The following is an 18,958-nucleotide window of genomic DNA, read 5'->3' as shown; positions in this document are numbered from 1 at the left end:
TTAATTGTATTAAGAGAATTCATATTAATTGATGTTTTCTTACTAATATATGTATATATATATATATATATATATATATATATATATATATATATATATATATATATATATATATATATATATATATATATATATACATATATACATACATATACAGTGGCGGCGTTAGGGTAGGGCCTGGTTGGGCGATGGCCCAGGGCGCCGAATATAAAGGGGCGAAACTAATTGATTATTTTACCCTTTGCCTTTTTTTTGAATGGGGTTAAATTGAGCTAGGGGCGCCGTAGAAATCTCGCACAGGGCGCTGCACAGTGGGCCAGTAGGTGGACAAAAGGGGAAAAATTTTAGTTGTCTAATCTTGAAAACCTATTTAATTTTAGTAACTACATATATTAGGAGAAATCTATTGATAATTTATTTATATTAAATCCCTTAGTTACCAGGACTCTAAGCATTTGAATATTGAGATAACATAAAAAAAAAAAAATTATAAATAAGTAATTAACGGTGACATCAACGTTGTGTTATATTTCAATTACATCTACGTTTTTGAAACAAAAAATTAGTACATGTTATTCTAGAGTATTTAGAGATAAGAAAAACCATTGTGTGAAATAAGTTTGTTATAGCATGTTATCTCAGTTATACTTTGAAAATCACAGATTAAAAAAAAAATTTCTTAAGAAACTAATTTTTTGCCGCACAATAACTAATAATTACAACAATTTGCCATGTGTTGTCTTATATTTATTTGAGCTATATGATGCTTCAATCGAGTTTTAATTGATTGCTCGTCCCCTAAAATCCCCGTTCAGATTTTATGTATGTTTTAACTTGGTTGCTATGGTACTAAATTTTGCATAGCAACAACTCATTTTTACATTAACGTTGTTTTAACAGTATTTTACTTGCGCTAAATACACAATATTGGGGGTATGTATTAAAATGAGATTCAGAATTCTTATGAGGTTAACTTTTTTTGGTTATATACATAGCAACAACATATTTTCGGTAGTTGTTAGTAATTTAATTACTAACACTGACAGTAATTTAATTACTTTTAATTTTAATTACTAACACTTGTAGTAACTTAATTACTAACAAGTATTAGTAGTCCAGGCGGCATATATATTATAACATTTTACTTTTAAATACAAAATACTTGTTACAATAATTATTTAGATATGGTTTTGTTAAACTTAGACATTCATAATTTTCTCCAAAAAAACAATCTTAGTATTTCAAAACAAAATATTACTGAAGATATATTAAAATTTATTCAGCCAAAATTTGCTGATTTTAAAGACGTTGATTTTAGACAAGCTGTTCAACGATTTGTTTACTTGTATAAAAAAAAGTGGAAATCTGCAAACTATACTGTGAAATAATTGATGCAAGTCTGACAAAAGCTTCCTATCAATTGATTAGAAGCGGAGCCTTGGAGAAAGAATATAACATCTACCCCGCTAACAATGATGTCAGAGATGCAAAATTGAAATGTTATCCTGCAAACATAACAGTGGAGGACTATTCAGCTTCAGTTCCTTAAAAGATTTAATGACTCATACTTTGCAAAGAATCTGTGCAGTTCAGGAACCTGTGCTAAGGCACTTGATATTGAACGACAAAGCAATAAAAACAATGATACTAACGTGTAAGGCTGGTTTTGATGGTGCTACTGGCCAAAGCATTTATAAACAAGTTTTATCAGAACCCGACATTAACAGAGATTTAAAGCGTGAAGAATCATTATTTATTACTTGTCTTGTCCCATTGGATTTGACTGGATTTAACAACAGCAACGAAAAGGTGCCTATTTGGAGAAATCAAAAGTCGTCCTCCACAGCCTATTGTAGACCCATAAGATTTGCATACGAAATGGAATCCAAGGAATCTGTGATTGAAGAAAATCAGTACATTGAAAGTGAGATAGAAAGCTTGGGTATGATTTTTTTAGAGGTTTGCGGATCTTCTATTGAAGTGAACTGTATTATTGAACTTACAATGATTGATGGGAAGGTTCAAACAATATTATCTGAAAAAAATAACTCATACCAATGCTGTTCAGTGTGTGGTGTCTCTCCAAAAAATATGAATAGTCTTGATATCCTTAATATAGATTATACTAACAGAGAGTTCAAATATGGTCTTTCTAGTCTTCATGCATGGATTCGATTTTTTGAGATGTAATTGCACATTGCATATAAAAAAGAAACAAGAAAGTGGCAAGCAAGATCTAAAGAACACAAAGAAAAGGCATCTGTAGCTAAACAAAAGATTCAGACTGATTTTATGAACAAAATGGGACTTGTTGTTGATTTCCCTAAAAGTGGTGGTTCTTGAACAAGTAATGATGGCAATACCTCAAGGCGTGCTTTTGCAGCATATGAACAAACAGCTGAAATTCTGGGTATTGACCAAAACCTTAAATTCAGATTTTACATTATCTTGGTAACGCTCTCTTCAGGATATGAAATAGACTGCTTAAAGTTCAAGGATTATTGTTTTGACACTTTTAGACTATATGTGTCCCTTTATCCATGGTATTACATGGCTCAATCAGTTCAAAAAGTATTGATACATGGACATGACATAATTAAAAGCCTTACATTACCCATCGGACTTATGTCAGAGGAAGCTCAAGAGGCTAGAAATAAAGACTTTAAATCTTATCGCGAAAATTTCAGCCGAAAAACATCCAGAAAAGCAACAAATACTGATCTTATCAATAGACTCCTAGTTTCCAGTGATCCTGTTATTTCATCATTGCGTAAATCAACATCACACCAAACAAATCATAAAGCATTTCCTTCAGATGTTTTACAATTACTTAAACAATCTTCAAACGATATTATTGTTTTATAATTTTTTGATGTAATTTAAAATTGATAACGTTTTCTTGCACTATTTTTTGCTTTTATTATTCCTAAAACATTATTTACCTAAATACTCAATTTTTATTCAATATAGGTGGGTCAAAAATCCGATAAGATATTCAAATATCAATTTACCACTTTGTAACTAAGGAAAGTATCCGGTAACTAAGCAATATAAGTATCCATAACAACTAAATTTAAAAAATTATCACTTTTGTAAGAAGTGTGATCTCATATTGGTACTCATGCCAAATTTAGTGAATATAGCACTTATAAAATATCTGCAGATAACAAAAGTAGGTTGTTGCTAAGCAAAATAAAGGTATCCATAGCAACGAAATAAAAAAATATTACCTTCATAAAAAGCGCAGACATCATATTAGTACTCAGACTAATTTTAGTGAATATAGCTCTAATATTAAATTAGTTATGAATTTTGTCCAGTAAAAGTGCATTCTGGCCCACTGTGCGCTGGTAGTGCTAAAACCGGCACTGTTTATATATATATATATATATATATATATATATATATATATATATATATATATATATATATATATATATATATATATATATATATATATATATATATATATATATATATATATATATATATTCTTATCTCGTAGTCGAAAGAGACTTATAATGTAAAAAAACGTCTCTTTTAACAACAATTTTGCTACCTCGACAATTAAACAACATTTTATTGTCAAAACAATTAAATTAATGCGGAGGTACATTAAGTTTTATCGTTATTTAAAAAACTGCATTAATAATGACTAGAAAACTTTTTTTAATTAATAGTGTTTTTGTTTTTAAAAAACATTTTTTTAAAACATGCGCAGAGTGTTGCTACATCGACTATCTTATATCCTGCTGCTACAAGGGAGTGTTGCTAACATCAATATCTTCATCGTTTAAGTTTGCATCGTGGGTTAATTTTATATGCAAATCTTTGCAGTGTTTCAATAAATCCTCATTATCCAATTGTTTTAGTTGGTTGATGTTGTGTATTGTTTTAAAATCTTCGTTGTGTTGTTGCAATTGTTGAAATCGTTCTGAAATTGTCGATATAGTGGTGCCCAGAATCGCGAAGTAGAAATTGATTTTAAAATCATGTTTTGATCGTTCACTGTATCATCTGATGCTTCGTAATCGAATAACTTCCTTTTTTTTCGCTTTCGGGAAATCAGGCTAAATATCAAGTTCTCTAGCTTTAGCCATTGAAGACGTCATAAGTTCTTCAAATTTCTCATCAGTTCTAAGACTTTTTAAGTTGTTCAAAATTGAATTAAGATTTTCTGTTACTAATTGTAAATCGAATGTGGGCTTTTGCATTATTTTGCTGACAATATTGACAAGATTCAATATATCATACCAATTTGAGAAAATTTAAAAGAAAAATTTTTTGAAATTATATTATTTGCTTGAGCTCTAGAATCCATGCCTTTTGTGTGGTCATTAGTGATATCTAATAGAGCTTGATAAATTTCTGACATATACATTTTTAGAGGTTTCAGGGCTTCTATCCGACTTTCTTATCTAGTTGCAGAAAGCGGTTCTAGGGTTCAGTTTTTAACGTATTTTTTTAATACATCCCACCGTTTCACACTAATTGAAAAGATTTTAGAAATGCTCCACTCTTGAAGAGTGGAGCATTTCTAAAATCTTTTTCTTAATAGCATCACTTATAATACTTTTTCGCAGACGTTTGAACGCAATGTGAATGTTCAGACGTTATTAGATCGAATTTAGCTATGGTTTCTATTAATTTCAAAAAGTTTCCATTGTCGTTTTGAAAAAGATTTTTAGATGAACCTCTATATGCCAAGCGTTGTCTTGATAAATACTGTTTTATATGAATAATTCGTTCCACGAGCGATCGCCAATAATTTTTTCGGTTTCGTAGAGTCGTTGTTGGATTGCATCAGTTGTACAATTTTTTTTTAGTGACATTCTCAATTCGCTATATTTTGAACTGTTTTTTATGTGCACAACACTAGTTTCGTGAACTTTTAATATGTAGCTTAAATGTTGCCAATCATTAAACCACTAGTAAGTTGTGTAGTATTGTCAGACATTAATTTGCAAAAGTAACAAAATACTGAATTATGAGTTTTCGAATTTTTTGAAGCAAATAACTCCTGCAAATTTTTTCCCCGTTTGATAAAGTTCGATGATAATAATTATCAGAAAATTTACGTCCAGACTCATTTTTTGAGAAGTCTTTAATTAATTGCTTAGGATCATTTTCTATTAAACAATCTTTTAGTTTTATATTAATTTGTTTTGGCCAAGTAGCCGGATCGTTAAAAGCAATTTTTTCGGAATCGGAATCGATTTTATTAATTTCTTTGTTTATGGAGACACCAGAAGAAGGACTTGGTGTTTCGAGATTCAGGTCTTGATTTTCTTCCGCTGCAGTCGTAATAGGATTAACAGTTTTAAAGTTAAAATCGATTTTTTCGGAATCGGAAACGATTTTATTACTTTCTTTCGATTCATTTTCTATTGTAGATTTTGTGGATACACCAGAAGAACTTTGTGTTTCAAGATTCAGGTCTTGATTTTCTTCCGTTGCAATCGTAGTAGGAATAATAGTTTAATAGTAAATTTATCTAAAGAACCTGATAGCTTTTGTTAAGCCTCTCTCGCTTAAGTCGATTTTTCTTATTTTGCTCGCCTGATAATTTTGATTTTTTTCTGATTCCAGACATCTAAGGATTTTAAGTTAAAATTTATTATACATTAATATTTTAAATTCATTTATATTTTGTGCCATAAAAAATTCTATATACAAATTTAAAGCACTGGTAAAAAAATTTATTGTTCTCAAGTATTAAATTAAATTCATTTATATTTTGTGCCATAAAAAATTCTATATACAAATTTAAAGCACTAGTAAAAAAATTTATTGTTCTCAAGTATAATAGAAAATACAATATTGGGTTTCATAAATCAGAAAATATTCGTTTTTTGTAATTGTCAAATATTTAACAATATACATATATATATATATATATATATATATATATATATATATATATATATATATATATATATATATATATATATATATATATATATATATATATATATATATATATATAATTAAAATTCAATAAATACGGCTGCGTATAAACTTTTTTCGAAAAAAATATATTTGTTTTTATTTCAATGCAAAACTTTCGCTTGTAGACATACACCACTTAATAGAGCTTTCGTTGAGTATTTGCTTTTTTCTATATGAAAACAAAATCCGAATAAGACCTAATTCAGATCCTATAGGTTTGTCCTTAATGGTTGTTATTGCTGAAGCGTTCTTACAAAATATAGAAAGAAAAGCACTTAATATAGCTACTATTCAAACGTGTGAATCAAAAACTTTCATGAGATATGTAGACGATTGTCACGCTCGCATTAACTCAATAAAACAACAACAAATGTTTCTAAATATCCTAAACGAACAAAATCCTGCCATAAAATACACTGTTGAACTCGAAAACCACCAAAAACAACTTAATTTTCTAGATATTAATATTACGAACACAATGCATGGAGCTTATGAATTTCATATACATCGAAAAGAAGCAATAACTAATATTCAACTTAAACCAAATTCAAATATCAATCCTAATATTATCACTGTCGTATTCAAAGGATTTTTAAGCCATGCCTGAAAGAATATGTTCTCCAACAGGAAATTCATTTTTTAATAAAAATATTTGTTGAAAACGGGCATGATAAGAACAATTTAACTAATATCGCCAGAGACTATGTTAAAATAGATGAAAAAAATGCCAATTATCAACCAACTAACAACCAACCATTTATAAAGCTACCATGGATACCAATTGTTGGCCCGAAACTTAAAAAAGAATTTAAAAAACAAAACATAAAAGTTATATTTACATTATCTCCAAATTTAAACGATATATTCTGTAACAATAAAACAAAACTTTCTCCAAATACTGACCCAGGCGTCTACCAAATAAAATGTTCATGCAACTCTATATACATTGGTGAAACCAAAAAGAAAACTATATCAAGATGTATTGAGCACCAGAAAAATAGTAAAAAAGGAAAATGGGCCAATTCTGGTGCTACTGAGCACTCCAAATCATGCCAAGGTACGTTTGACTGGTTAAACCCGAAAACCATATCAGTAGCTCCAGAAAACCATATTCGGAAAACTCGAGAATCTTTGAAAATAAACAAAGCCAAAGTTCGACAAGCGTTAGGAAGTGGCGAAAATGTTCTTAACAGGAGTGATGGTGATAACGTCACAACAAAAGCTTGGGGGCCAAGCTTTTGTTGTGCTTTTGTTTTTTATTAGATTATCTGACGTCAATATTTAATCCTAATTTGTATTTTCTCATGCTCTTTTTTAAGTAATCTTTTAACGGTTTGTTTTTATTTAAACGATCTTCTTTGTAACGATTATAGTATATCTGATGACGCTGATCACTATAGATCAATCAATCAATCAATATATTCTGAATTACATGATTTTACAATTCAAGGGTGTTTACAAATAGTATAATTACTAATGATGCGTAAACACCTAATAATAATGAATGATAACATAAGATTAAAATAATAACAACTCTAAAAATCATAACGTTAACAATAATAATAACTAAATAATAAAAATGGCATTAATAACAATAAAAATAATGGTATTAATAAAAAAAATGATAATAATAAAAATGATGGTATTATTAAAAAATAATGATATTCATAAAAATAAATGTAATAATAATAATAACATTGATAATAATAACAATGGTATATTTAAATATATCTATACTTATCTACATACCCATATACATACATATACATACACATTAACACACATATTAACACACAACACACATACATACACATATAAACACATTTGTGCACATACATATACCCACACATGCATACGCACATACACATTCGTCATTGTAGAAGGACGACAAAAAAGCTGTACATAAATGTAAAGATTCTTAAAAAAAATAAAAGAATAAATTAAAAATATACAAGAGAAAGTATTTTTAATAAGACGATTAACATTAATTGCTTTTATTGATGTTATTATTCTAGTAGCTATCTAAATAGTGTTTTTTTAATTTAGTGAGACAATTATATCGAGAAATTGAGTTTTCAGTTTTAAAAGAATGAAAGAGATTGTTCCAAGCATTGGTGTACTGATGTTTAATTGATTCGCTGCCAAATTTTATTGTCCTAATTTGTTCTACAAAGATACTGTTGCATGAAGAGGATCTTAGTGAGAAAGTTCTAGAAGGAAATCGAAAGTTTATAATGAAGATAATCCCATACAAATAAACAATTTAAATAAGTAAAATTGTCGTTCAGCCTAAGAATTTTAGATAATTTATACAGCGTAGAAACATTGTCAAATAGGAAGTTTTGAAAGTGAATAATTTTAAGGGCTTTGTTTTGAAGTGAGACTAGTTGGTTTAAGGGATTTTTTTTTTTACCCCAAATCTGACACGCATACCTAAGGTGCAAAAAGATCAGTGAAATATCGAATAATATATATTGAAATAAAAACGTATAACTTTTTTTTTTCAAAAAAAGTTTATACGCAGCCGTATTTATTGAACTTTAATAACATTGTATCGTATGACAAGAAAATGACTTTCAAAGATTATATATATAAAAACGCTGTTGTAAATATATATATATATATATATATATAAATTATTAAAAACATTGTTTATATATAAATGGATTAAAATTGTTTTAGCAGGCCCGTATTGTGGGGAATCCACAATGCGGGCCTGCTAAACCGTATTGTGGGTCGATGGCACACAACCACCCCCCGGTCGTTGGGTGCGATCGACCCCCCTTTTTATGCAAAATGCTTTTTTTAATTTGACGCCAAAAATTGTTTCTCAAAATATCTAACCAAAATTTTTACGATAATTATTTGATTTTTATGAATCGCTATCATGAAACAATTTTTACTTTATTGTTTCACAAACGTAAGACGTCATAACAAGTCATTGCATTGTGAAACCTTTTGTATATGAAAAATAGTCTCTCCAGAGTTTATACTGTAATTACAATTCTTTACTAATACTAATTCACTTTTAAAAGCAAACGATAGAGTTAACATGCCTAACCAAATTAGGAAACGAGCAGCTGATAGAAAAGAGCTTCAAAATGCTGCAAAGAAATGCAAATCGTTAGCTGGATATTTTAAGTAAAAAAGTTATTTTGATCTTCTTTTTATAATAATTAGTTTGATTAGTTTGATATTAACTAGATATAGACATAAATATTATCAATACGTTAAATTTTTTTATGATAGTACTTTTGTTATTAATTGTTTTTTATTGTAATGTTTACGCGGGTTTTTTCAATTTTGGTTACGTTTCAAATGTTTTTATTATCGACAGTTCTCAAAATGTAACCGGTAAAGCATTACCCGAAGTAGAAGAAAAAGAGGATTTAAATTTGTTTGGTCTACTTTGCTTGTCATGCGAAGTAGACCAAACGATATGATATTGACGAACTCTAGCGCGGAAATCAAGAATTATCCCCACATGAAATATATAAAATGTTTACAAATAACTTAAAACAGAAGATACATATTTAATTTCCCAAAATATTAAAACGTGGTTGCCAACGCGCTTGTAAAGAAGAATATTTACAAAATGGAATTATCTGCAGCAAAAGTGAAGACGCAGTCTACTGCATATACTGCACTTTATTTCTAAAGCAGGATAAAAATAATCTTTGGGAGTTTTTGTTAACCGTAAATTTAAGGAATGGCACAATGTTTTAGAGAAACAAAAACTACATATAGGCAATAAATACCATAAAGAAGCTATTGAACAAGCTAATGGCATTTATTGTTGTTTTGAAGATCCAAGACAAACCATTCCATTACAAAGCGATAGGACTTTAAAAAACCGACAACAAATGTACCCGTACGTTGTTGAAACATAAGGTAGAATTTGATGAGGAAACAAGAACTTGCATTTCGTGGAACTTATGAAAAGTTTATGAAAAACTCAGACCAAAAAGGTAATCCTGGAAACTTTTTTGCAATTGTGCAAGAAATAGCTCACCATAACGCTGAACTTAATGCACATATACAAACACCATTACGCAAAGATGTCAGCTACCTTGGCCCCAAGAGTCAAAATGAATTAATTAAAATAGTTGGAAAGAAATGTTTGCAAGAGCAGCTAGTTAATGAAATCAAAGCTGCAAATTACCATTCAATTTCAGCAGACGAGGTAACAACTGCAAACCAACAAACTCTATCAGTATGAATAACATACATAATCGGAGAAAAAGAAATTAGAAAAGTATTTCTTGACTTTTTGAATCTTGACAGGATAACAGGCAAACATATTGGGGAAAGCTTGATGAAATTTTATAGCTAAACTGGAATTGATCTTAGTTCTTGTATTCGGTAGTGGTGTAGTGGTAGAGCGCTCGCTTCATAAGCGAGAGGTTCCAAGTTTGATCCCCGCCACGTCCCTGAAAGTAACGTGCTCAACTTGTTTTTCCACCCAGCTGCCTTGTTCTTCAAGGTTTGTGTTTCGGAGTTATAGAGTTGAGAGAGGGTTATAACCACAATTAAGTAGCCTCCTTATCTCTAGTGGCCTTCTCTGCCTTGGGGAGGTGAATTAATGAAAAAAAAAAGAAAAAATAGGCCAGTGTTACGATGGCGCACCAAACATGCAATCTGTAAAAAAAAAGATTTTGCAAGCTTAATTTTAAAAGGATTACTAAAAGCAATTGTAATACATTGTAGCTCACATACAGGAACATTCAAGAAACAATCGACGATTTGAACCATAACAGAAAAATGTTGAAAAAGAAACTTACGCAATTTACCAACAACCTATTCTTATGGCAAGTAAATTATTTGTATAACCAAAGATTCCCAAAATCACTATATAACAGGCCTACAGAAATAACGTACCTGCAGAGAACCCCCATGAATATTATAAACGGGCCTTGATTATACCTTTTCTCGACACCATCATTTTAGAAATCAAAATATAATTCCAAAAGATAAATTGCATTGCTGCTAAGGTTTTATGCTTGGTTCCCTCAATAATTTGCAGTGAGGAGATAACTGTTTTCCAGGAGTTAGTTGAAATATATAAAAGTGATCTTCCGAACTCAGAAGCTGTAGATCGAGAACTCATGTTTTGAAAAAAAAATGGTCTGTTATTTAACATGAAGATAGCCCTAATACTCTATCTGAAGCCATTAAAATCTGTGATGAAAATCAATATCCTAATCTCTTTGAGCTTCTAAAGATCGGATCTGCACTACCCGTAACGTCCGCAGAATGTGAATGCAGCTTTTCAGCAATGCGAAGATTAAGAACATGGTTGAGAGCCAGTATGACTGCAAATAGACTTGGTTCATTAGCCATCATGAATATCAACTACAATTAAATTGTTGATTAAAAACTAGTGTCGAAATTATTTTTTACTTTACATCCTAGAAAATTGTATGAAAAAAGTTTAGTTTTTGAATAAAAATTTAAACCATTTATCAAAGTATTGTTAATCTTTGTATTGATACCCATTTTCTAACAAGGAGCTTGCTTATACGCCTTTGCAGTAAAAAAATAGAAAAAATATTCGAAGAACAATAAATTCGTTTATGTAAACATTGCTTACACAAATATAGCTATGTTTCACGAAAATTTTATTAAGTAAAATTAGTAAGATATTTGTTTGGTGTTTAAAAACTGCCTCTTTTTTTTCAAAAACGATATTTATAATTATTTTCTTTTTGCCAAAGAAACTAATTATAAATATCGGTCAAATTTTTAACGACTTTATAATTACTAGTTTGTTTAACTATGCATTTGTTTGCATAAGCCCAGGTTTGGCCTCAAAAATTAAAAAAAGTAAAACTTGCTTCATATAATAACTAAATTCTTATAAAATATAATGAACAATAATATGCTAACAGAAACAGCATTGTTTGATCCCGCGTACTAAAACCAAATAAAGGTTTTGGAGTTAATGATGTAATTAATGATGTAAGCTGTAATATAGTAGTAAATACCTTATTTGAAAATCTTTTGCATTCATTTCTCTCTTTAAAACATGGAATCTTTCATGATAAACTTAAAGTTGTAAGATTTCCTAAAATATATTAAGAATAACATATAATAAACTTAAAGAGTTCTATGATATAATATCATGCTTTTCAAAATTATTGGAGCACATATACATTAGGATGGGGTGAAAAAAAATAAAGGTGTGAACTTCACCACAAAAAACCGTACTTATTTGCTAATTCATGCATAAAATCAGAAGCAGTTGTAAAAAATAAAAATGTTTACAGGAAATACCCCATTTTGACCTTTAAACATTAGGTTGGTCCTTCTTTTTTATTTAACAATAAAATATAAAAATTTACAATTATGCTTTATAAACTCACATCAATAAGGTTAGGTGTCTCTGATTTAGTTAAAAACTAGTCAATGAACTAAAAAAGAAAAAGAAAAAAAACAAACAAAAAAAACAAAAAAATAAATAAATAAAAAATAACAATTATAAAAAAAAAAAAAACTTTAAATGAAACATAATAAGAAATTATAATCGAATAAAGAGGAAAAAATAATATTAATAATTGCAATAATGATATAATAAAAATAATGATAATATTAATAATAATGTGAATAAAAACCATTAAAAATAGTAACTATAACGATAACTTTACTAAAAATTATAACTAATGATAAAAACTATGGTAAAAATAATTGTAGCAAAGTTTATAACAATGACATAAATTATTAAAATAAACATAACATTAGCAAAATTAGGACATTGACCATAAAACTATTACTACAATTAAATCGCTATCACTATTATTATAAATAATATTATTAAGATTTATAAAACAAAGGTAAACTAATGATAATAGTAGTATTAGTCGTTAAAAAAGACAGTATAAAGTAAAATTAATAATAGTTTTATAAATACAGTAATATAAAAAAAGCAATAATAATAAAAGATAAAATTAATACTCATTAAATATATGCTCAAATAAGAATTTCTTAATTTGGTTTCGATTGAGAAGAAAAATTTTGGTAATAAAAGGGTATTTAGTTTAAATCTTTTTTTTTATAAATAGTATTGTTTGGTTCCAGTGTGAAATGCATTGATGTTTTTTAGAGAGCTTGCCATTCTTGATTGTGTTAAAAAAAAAAAGTGTGCAAGTTAAAATTTTCAGTATTTTGAGTGTGATATTTGTATGATTCACTTGTTTTAATGAAAAAATTATTAAACGAATTTGGTAGTTTATTTTGAAGAAAATTAAACAGAAAGAGACAATCTTGCTTTACAAGATCTTGAAATTTTAGAACTTTTAATTCAGAGAACCTATTTTATATATTAGATCGTAAAGGAGAAAATGGCATAATTCTTATGGAAGTGCGTTGTATACTGTTTATAAGATTTAATAGAAAGCTTCCTTTTTGACCCCAAAAAATGCAACGATAACTTAGATGTGAGGACAACAGAGAATAGTAAACTAATGTTAGAATATGTTGGAGAGCATAATGTCGTATTAATGACAATATACTATTGGTACGTGAGAGTTTTTTATTTAATTGAATTAGTTGATAGAGTTTTTTAAACGAAAACCAATATGGCGGTCGTATAGACACTTAGATTTATCAAGAAAGTTGTATAGACACAATAATACATTAATTTTCAAGAATTTTGCTGATATTTGATAATAATGATATTGATCAAACTAGTAACCAGACTAGTCTATGGATAGACTTACAACACAGACATAGACAATTCTGTATGCTGTAATGGACACAACAAATGTTTAATTTTTTGTCCTTGTTGTGTCTATCAAATTTTTGATGGTGTCCTAAGATTGCTCAGTTAAAAAATAATTTTCACTTCATAAGTCTACAAAGCATAATTTTTTGTCTATTTGGTGTCTATGATTTTGTCTAAATTTACTTGATTTCATAAAACCAGAAATCTTTCATTACCGTATTATTTGAAGATTGTTATGTAGTAAATTTATAATATTAAAAAAATATTGAAATGACATCAAAACTCCAAATGACGATCATTGCCCATGATTAATTATTGTTTAAAACTTGCGTACATATTCATCAATAAAATGAAAGTAAAAAACATTTTTCTTTTTCACTATTGTTTTATTCACAAACCTAAATAAATTTTAACACCTATTGGAATCTTCTACTTACTAATCCACATTTTATAAAGGACAACTCCTTGATCACATATTGTTAAAATAATTTTATTGAAGGTGATAAAGATTTTAGTGACTAAGGAAAATTTTTTAAATGAAAAACTTACCTTCAACTTTTTTGAAGTAATCCCAAACTGGAGAGGGCATTTTAAAAATAAACTTTCACGCACATTCACTGAGAATTGAACAACTGAACTGAGTAATTAATGAACTTTAATTGAGCACAAAATAGTCCATTTTGAGGTTTTTAAATAGACATTAACTTTTTAATCAACAGCACACGCTGGACAAAAAATTAAAAAATGAACTTCTGTTAGAAAAATTGTATTTTTAATTTTGTGCTCGTTTTCAGTTTTTGAAACGATGCTGCAGTGAAAATTTAATTACTCGTTATAAGTCCAAATTATATATTAAATAGATCTTCTATACCTCATTAAAAAATCGAGATTGTTCATTTAGTGTCCGTTTTTAAAATGATTGTCTAGAAAGACAAACATTTTTTATAGACAATTCATTTTTGATAGTTGTAATTAAAATTGTTGCAATTAGTGCTTTGTCAAAGTCTATTTTTGTCCTTTTATAATAAGTCCATTAGAGATTGTCTGGTTGCTAGATCAAACAAGACATGAAAAGTTTAAAATCTCCAAATCAAGACATAAAAAGACAAATTACAAAAATTTGGATTTAAAAACTTTTTTTCTATAAATTTTTATATTTCTCGTCATCTTAATTACACAAGAATTGCGTAATAAAAATAAAATTAAAATAAAAAAAACTATTTGATAAACAAAAGCATGCAATTATAATTATTTCCAATATTGGTTGTTTAACTCATTCCCAAATATTATTTGTTAAGTCAAGTATAATAAATTTCTACCAAATAAATATCTATTTATGTTAAAAATTAATGAAAATATGTGACCGCTATTCAAAATAAATCAGAACTTATACTTCACAAAGTTTTCAAATATTAGAATGAAAATACTAAGGTTAGTATAATACTGTTTTAACATTGAGGCAAAAAATATTGATGTCATGTACCCCATATTTCAACACATACAAATACGTATACAAATACACAGCTTTCATTTTAAACTAGTTTAAAACAAAAGCTGCGTATTTGCCTGCGTGCTTTTTTTAATAAGATAGTTTTATTATACAAAATATTTTTTCATTGCATTAAAAGTTTTCCTTAATAAATACTAAAAAAAAAAGAAGTTTAAAAATTGTTTAACAAAGTTTAAGGAACCAGTGCCTTTACCTATGAATATAACCATACCGCCTTTATTAATAAAGAAAATTCCTGTTGATTTTGTTAAGTTTTTTTTTTACGCACTAAAATTAAATATGACAAGATTAATTATATACTGTTAAACTGTTCGTGTTTTCTCGTATCTCAACTATCGTCAGTTTAGCGCTATAACTTTTTATTTAATTCATGTGTAAATACTTTGTGTATAATTTGTCTCTAAAAAAATAGTTACGCAATCATTAACAATAGTCTAAAGAAATTATTTCTCCAAAGGATATTGCTTCTTAAGCAATCATTAATGATTGTTTAAAGTAAATATTTTAAATGAACGTCCAAAGAGATTTTTTGGTGTAGCATTCATTACATGATTCAAATCAATCAGTTTTATCATCATAGTATTTGGGTATTCTTTAAATATTTCAACAAAAAATTTCAAATAATAAACACCCACAAGCGAAAAATAATTATATTTTTTATAATACAGTTTATCATATTATAGCCTCTCATTTATTTTTGAAAGCAATAATGCGCTTGTAAAAGGTTAGGTTACGTAAATTATATAAAGCTTTACACGTAACAACAGTTCATATCAAGTTAATATGATGTTGATTGTAAATTGCACATTCTAACATCTAGTGCAATATTTGTCCGCTATCTCTATGCTATTTTTCTAATCCAACTTCTTCTTATTTTCACTCTATAATATTTCGTTCTCCTTTAAATCACTTACTCTTGGTCTATGAAGCGGGTTATGATGCTCTTTCGTGAGCTAAACTCGTTTTTTGCCACATACCAATATGGTATTAATTTATCCTCCTCCGGTTAATTGCCATATATATGCCACATACAAATTGGTATGTGGCCTATATATGGCAATTAACCGGAGGAGGATAAATTAATCTAAAAAAGATTTCATTTTTTGTATTTTGTAAATATTTTACATCATAGTTGAGAGAAGTACGAAAAGAAATAAAACGCTAAAGTTGTTATATGTTACTTTTACTTACATTTTTTTGTTAAACAACAAAAAGTGGATGTTTTTCAAGTTAGCTTATCTTTTGAGCTGGTGTATAACATATTTCTATATTATTTACTTCTCTCAACTACGATGTAAAATATTTACAAAATATTGAGAATGAAAAAGATTTTTATTGTGTTGTTTTATTGTACAAGTTTTATTGTGTATTATTTTTGTAGAGTTTTTTAAAGAAAAAAGACTTTTTATGTGTAAAGATTGCTTACAAAGACGATTTTAGGGGAAGAGTGTGTGGGGGAAAGGGGTATACCACCCCCACAAAGATGGTGATTTTTAAGCTATAGTCGGTTTTTTGACGAACTTAGTCGGCTAGTGGGGTGTTTGACATAATTTAGTCGGGTGAATTTTAGTTTTTAAGGACTCTTTTTTTTATTATTTTTAAGAAAATAGTCGGTACTTTTTAAGAATTCACCCCTCCACCTTGTTTTATTTGTAGAATCGTCTTTGATTGTATATAAAATTTTTAAAAATATAGGAAGATTTTTATGTATAAAGATTGTATTTTAAATCATCTTTATAAAAGGTACATGTTATGTACCTTTATAAAGATGATTTAAAATACAAAGATTGCACCATTAATTCTTTGCCGGAAAAAGCTGTCAACACATAATCTTTGAAGGAATTAAAAAAAATTACACACATTGTTGAAAGTTTTCAATTATGTTTTCATACATTTCCATATTTTTATTTCAAGGCTGTCAAAGTGTCACACTTGCTGGAGTCACCAGCTTCAGCATAAACAACAAATAAAAATAAATAAGTTTCGTAATATTTTTTTATTTTTTAAAAAAATATTACGAAAATAAATAAATAAATATATATATATATATATATATATATATATATATATATATATATATATATATATATATATATATATATATATATATATATATATATATATATATATATATATATATTATTTTTTAGTAAAATTTATTCAAAATTTCTTTTATTTAGAAAAGTCACTATATCTAAACCGAACAATTCTTATACTGTTGTATACATCATTTTTCGGTGATAAATGGCCAATTGACTCCTCATCTAAATGTAATTTCGAAACATCTAACTTTCAAATGACATATAATAAGGACCTATATCATCGTAGTGATGTTGTCATGTTTCATTCGCGCAACATGCCATCAATACAAGAGTTAGAAAGCCTTAGCAATATTAGAAGTAAAGAACAGCTGTGGATTTATTTTACAATGGAGTCAATTTACAATAGTCCTGGTGTTGATAACATAGATAAATACTTTAATGCTACAGCTTCGTATGGGACAGATACTGATATACCATTACCTTACAGATATCACGGGAAGCTCTTGAAAACTGATGAAAGAATTGACAAAGATTATTTTTCGAATAAATCAAAAATGGTAGCTTGGATGGTAAGTAATTGCAATGGAGATGCTAGAAACAAGCTTGCTTCAAAATTAATTTCATTTGGTGTCGATATAGAAGTCTTAGGATCATGCTCAGTAAACTTTCCAAAGCAATTTTCTTCAAAATGTTCAGGCAAACCATGTTTAGACGATTTTAAATTTTATTTTTCTGCAGAAAACTCTTTATGCGACGGCTACATTACAGAGAAGTACTGGTATAATGGACTTGATAACAACTTAATACCAATAGTATTAGGAGGATCCAACTATTCTGATCCGAGATTAGCCGTTCCAGGATCTTTTATTGATGCTATGAGTTTTGATTCTCCAAAAGCCTTGGCTGATTATATTTTAGATGTTAGTTCTAATTCTACAAAATATAACTCTTACTTTAGGTGGAAAAAAAACTGGCAGTTAGACAGCTCTAGTAGCTTTTGCATGCTTTGCGATAAAATAAGAAATGGTTTAAATCTTCGAAAAAATCCCTTAATAAAAACAATGCATATAGAAAAATGTATTCGCCCTCAGGAAAAGTTCAACATTTGGATCAATAATAACTAAATAATTTTAACGATTCAAAATGATTTGATAGCTATTTGATAATTCAAAATGAAATGTAATGAAGTAAACCTAATAAAAAAAAAGCAGTTATAAAATTGAATTACAAAAATTTAACTATATAAGATAATTTTTCATGTAATAAATATGAAGTTAACTCAATTACATATTTTGAGTTATTTTGATTATGGTCTTGGATTGTGTTAAAGATGTTAACGATGGTGATACAACTAATCAGCAAAATTGCAAAATTGTCTTTTCGGGAAAACCTAAAAAAAAATGTTTGTTATATTCAAAACCATATAATTAAACGTATTCGTAATACTCTATTCTAATTTATTAAAAACTATTTTGAGTATAACAATATCTTTTAAACCTACTAAAGCATCAGTTGCAGTTCGATGTGTAATAAAAGAATTTTTTTTCATAAAAAAAAGCATCAAATATATATACATATATGTACGCATATATATATGTATGCATATATATGAATGCATATATATATACATATATGTATGCATATATATATATATATATATACATATATGTATGCATATATATATATGTATGTATATACATATGTATGTATATATATATGTATGTATATATATATATG

At 27.9% G+C, this 18,958-nt stretch overlaps 1 protein-coding gene across 1 annotated transcript in view; it reads left to right on the top strand.

Moving 5' to 3' along the window:
* The window catches only part of LOC100208181 (3-galactosyl-N-acetylglucosaminide 4-alpha-L-fucosyltransferase FUT3), a 35,415-nt gene extending 16,953 nt beyond the window's left edge, over window positions 1-18,462 (top strand). The window contains exon 2 of the mRNA XM_065806248.1: window positions 17,360-18,462. Within this exon, the coding sequence (XP_065662320.1) occupies window positions 17,360-18,345 (986 nt within the window). The 3' untranslated portion in view covers window positions 18,346-18,462. The remainder of the gene's footprint in view (window positions 1-17,359) is intronic.
* Window positions 18,463-18,958: the final 496 nt, after the last annotated feature.

The sequence above is a fragment of the Hydra vulgaris genome, chromosome 09 (genome assembly GCF_038396675.1).
Source record: "Hydra vulgaris chromosome 09, alternate assembly HydraT2T_AEP".
NCBI classification, from domain to species: domain Eukaryota; kingdom Metazoa; phylum Cnidaria; class Hydrozoa; order Anthoathecata; family Hydridae; genus Hydra; species Hydra vulgaris.
Note: the sequence above shows the minus strand (reverse complement) of the source record. Positions and strands in the feature narration are given on the sequence as shown.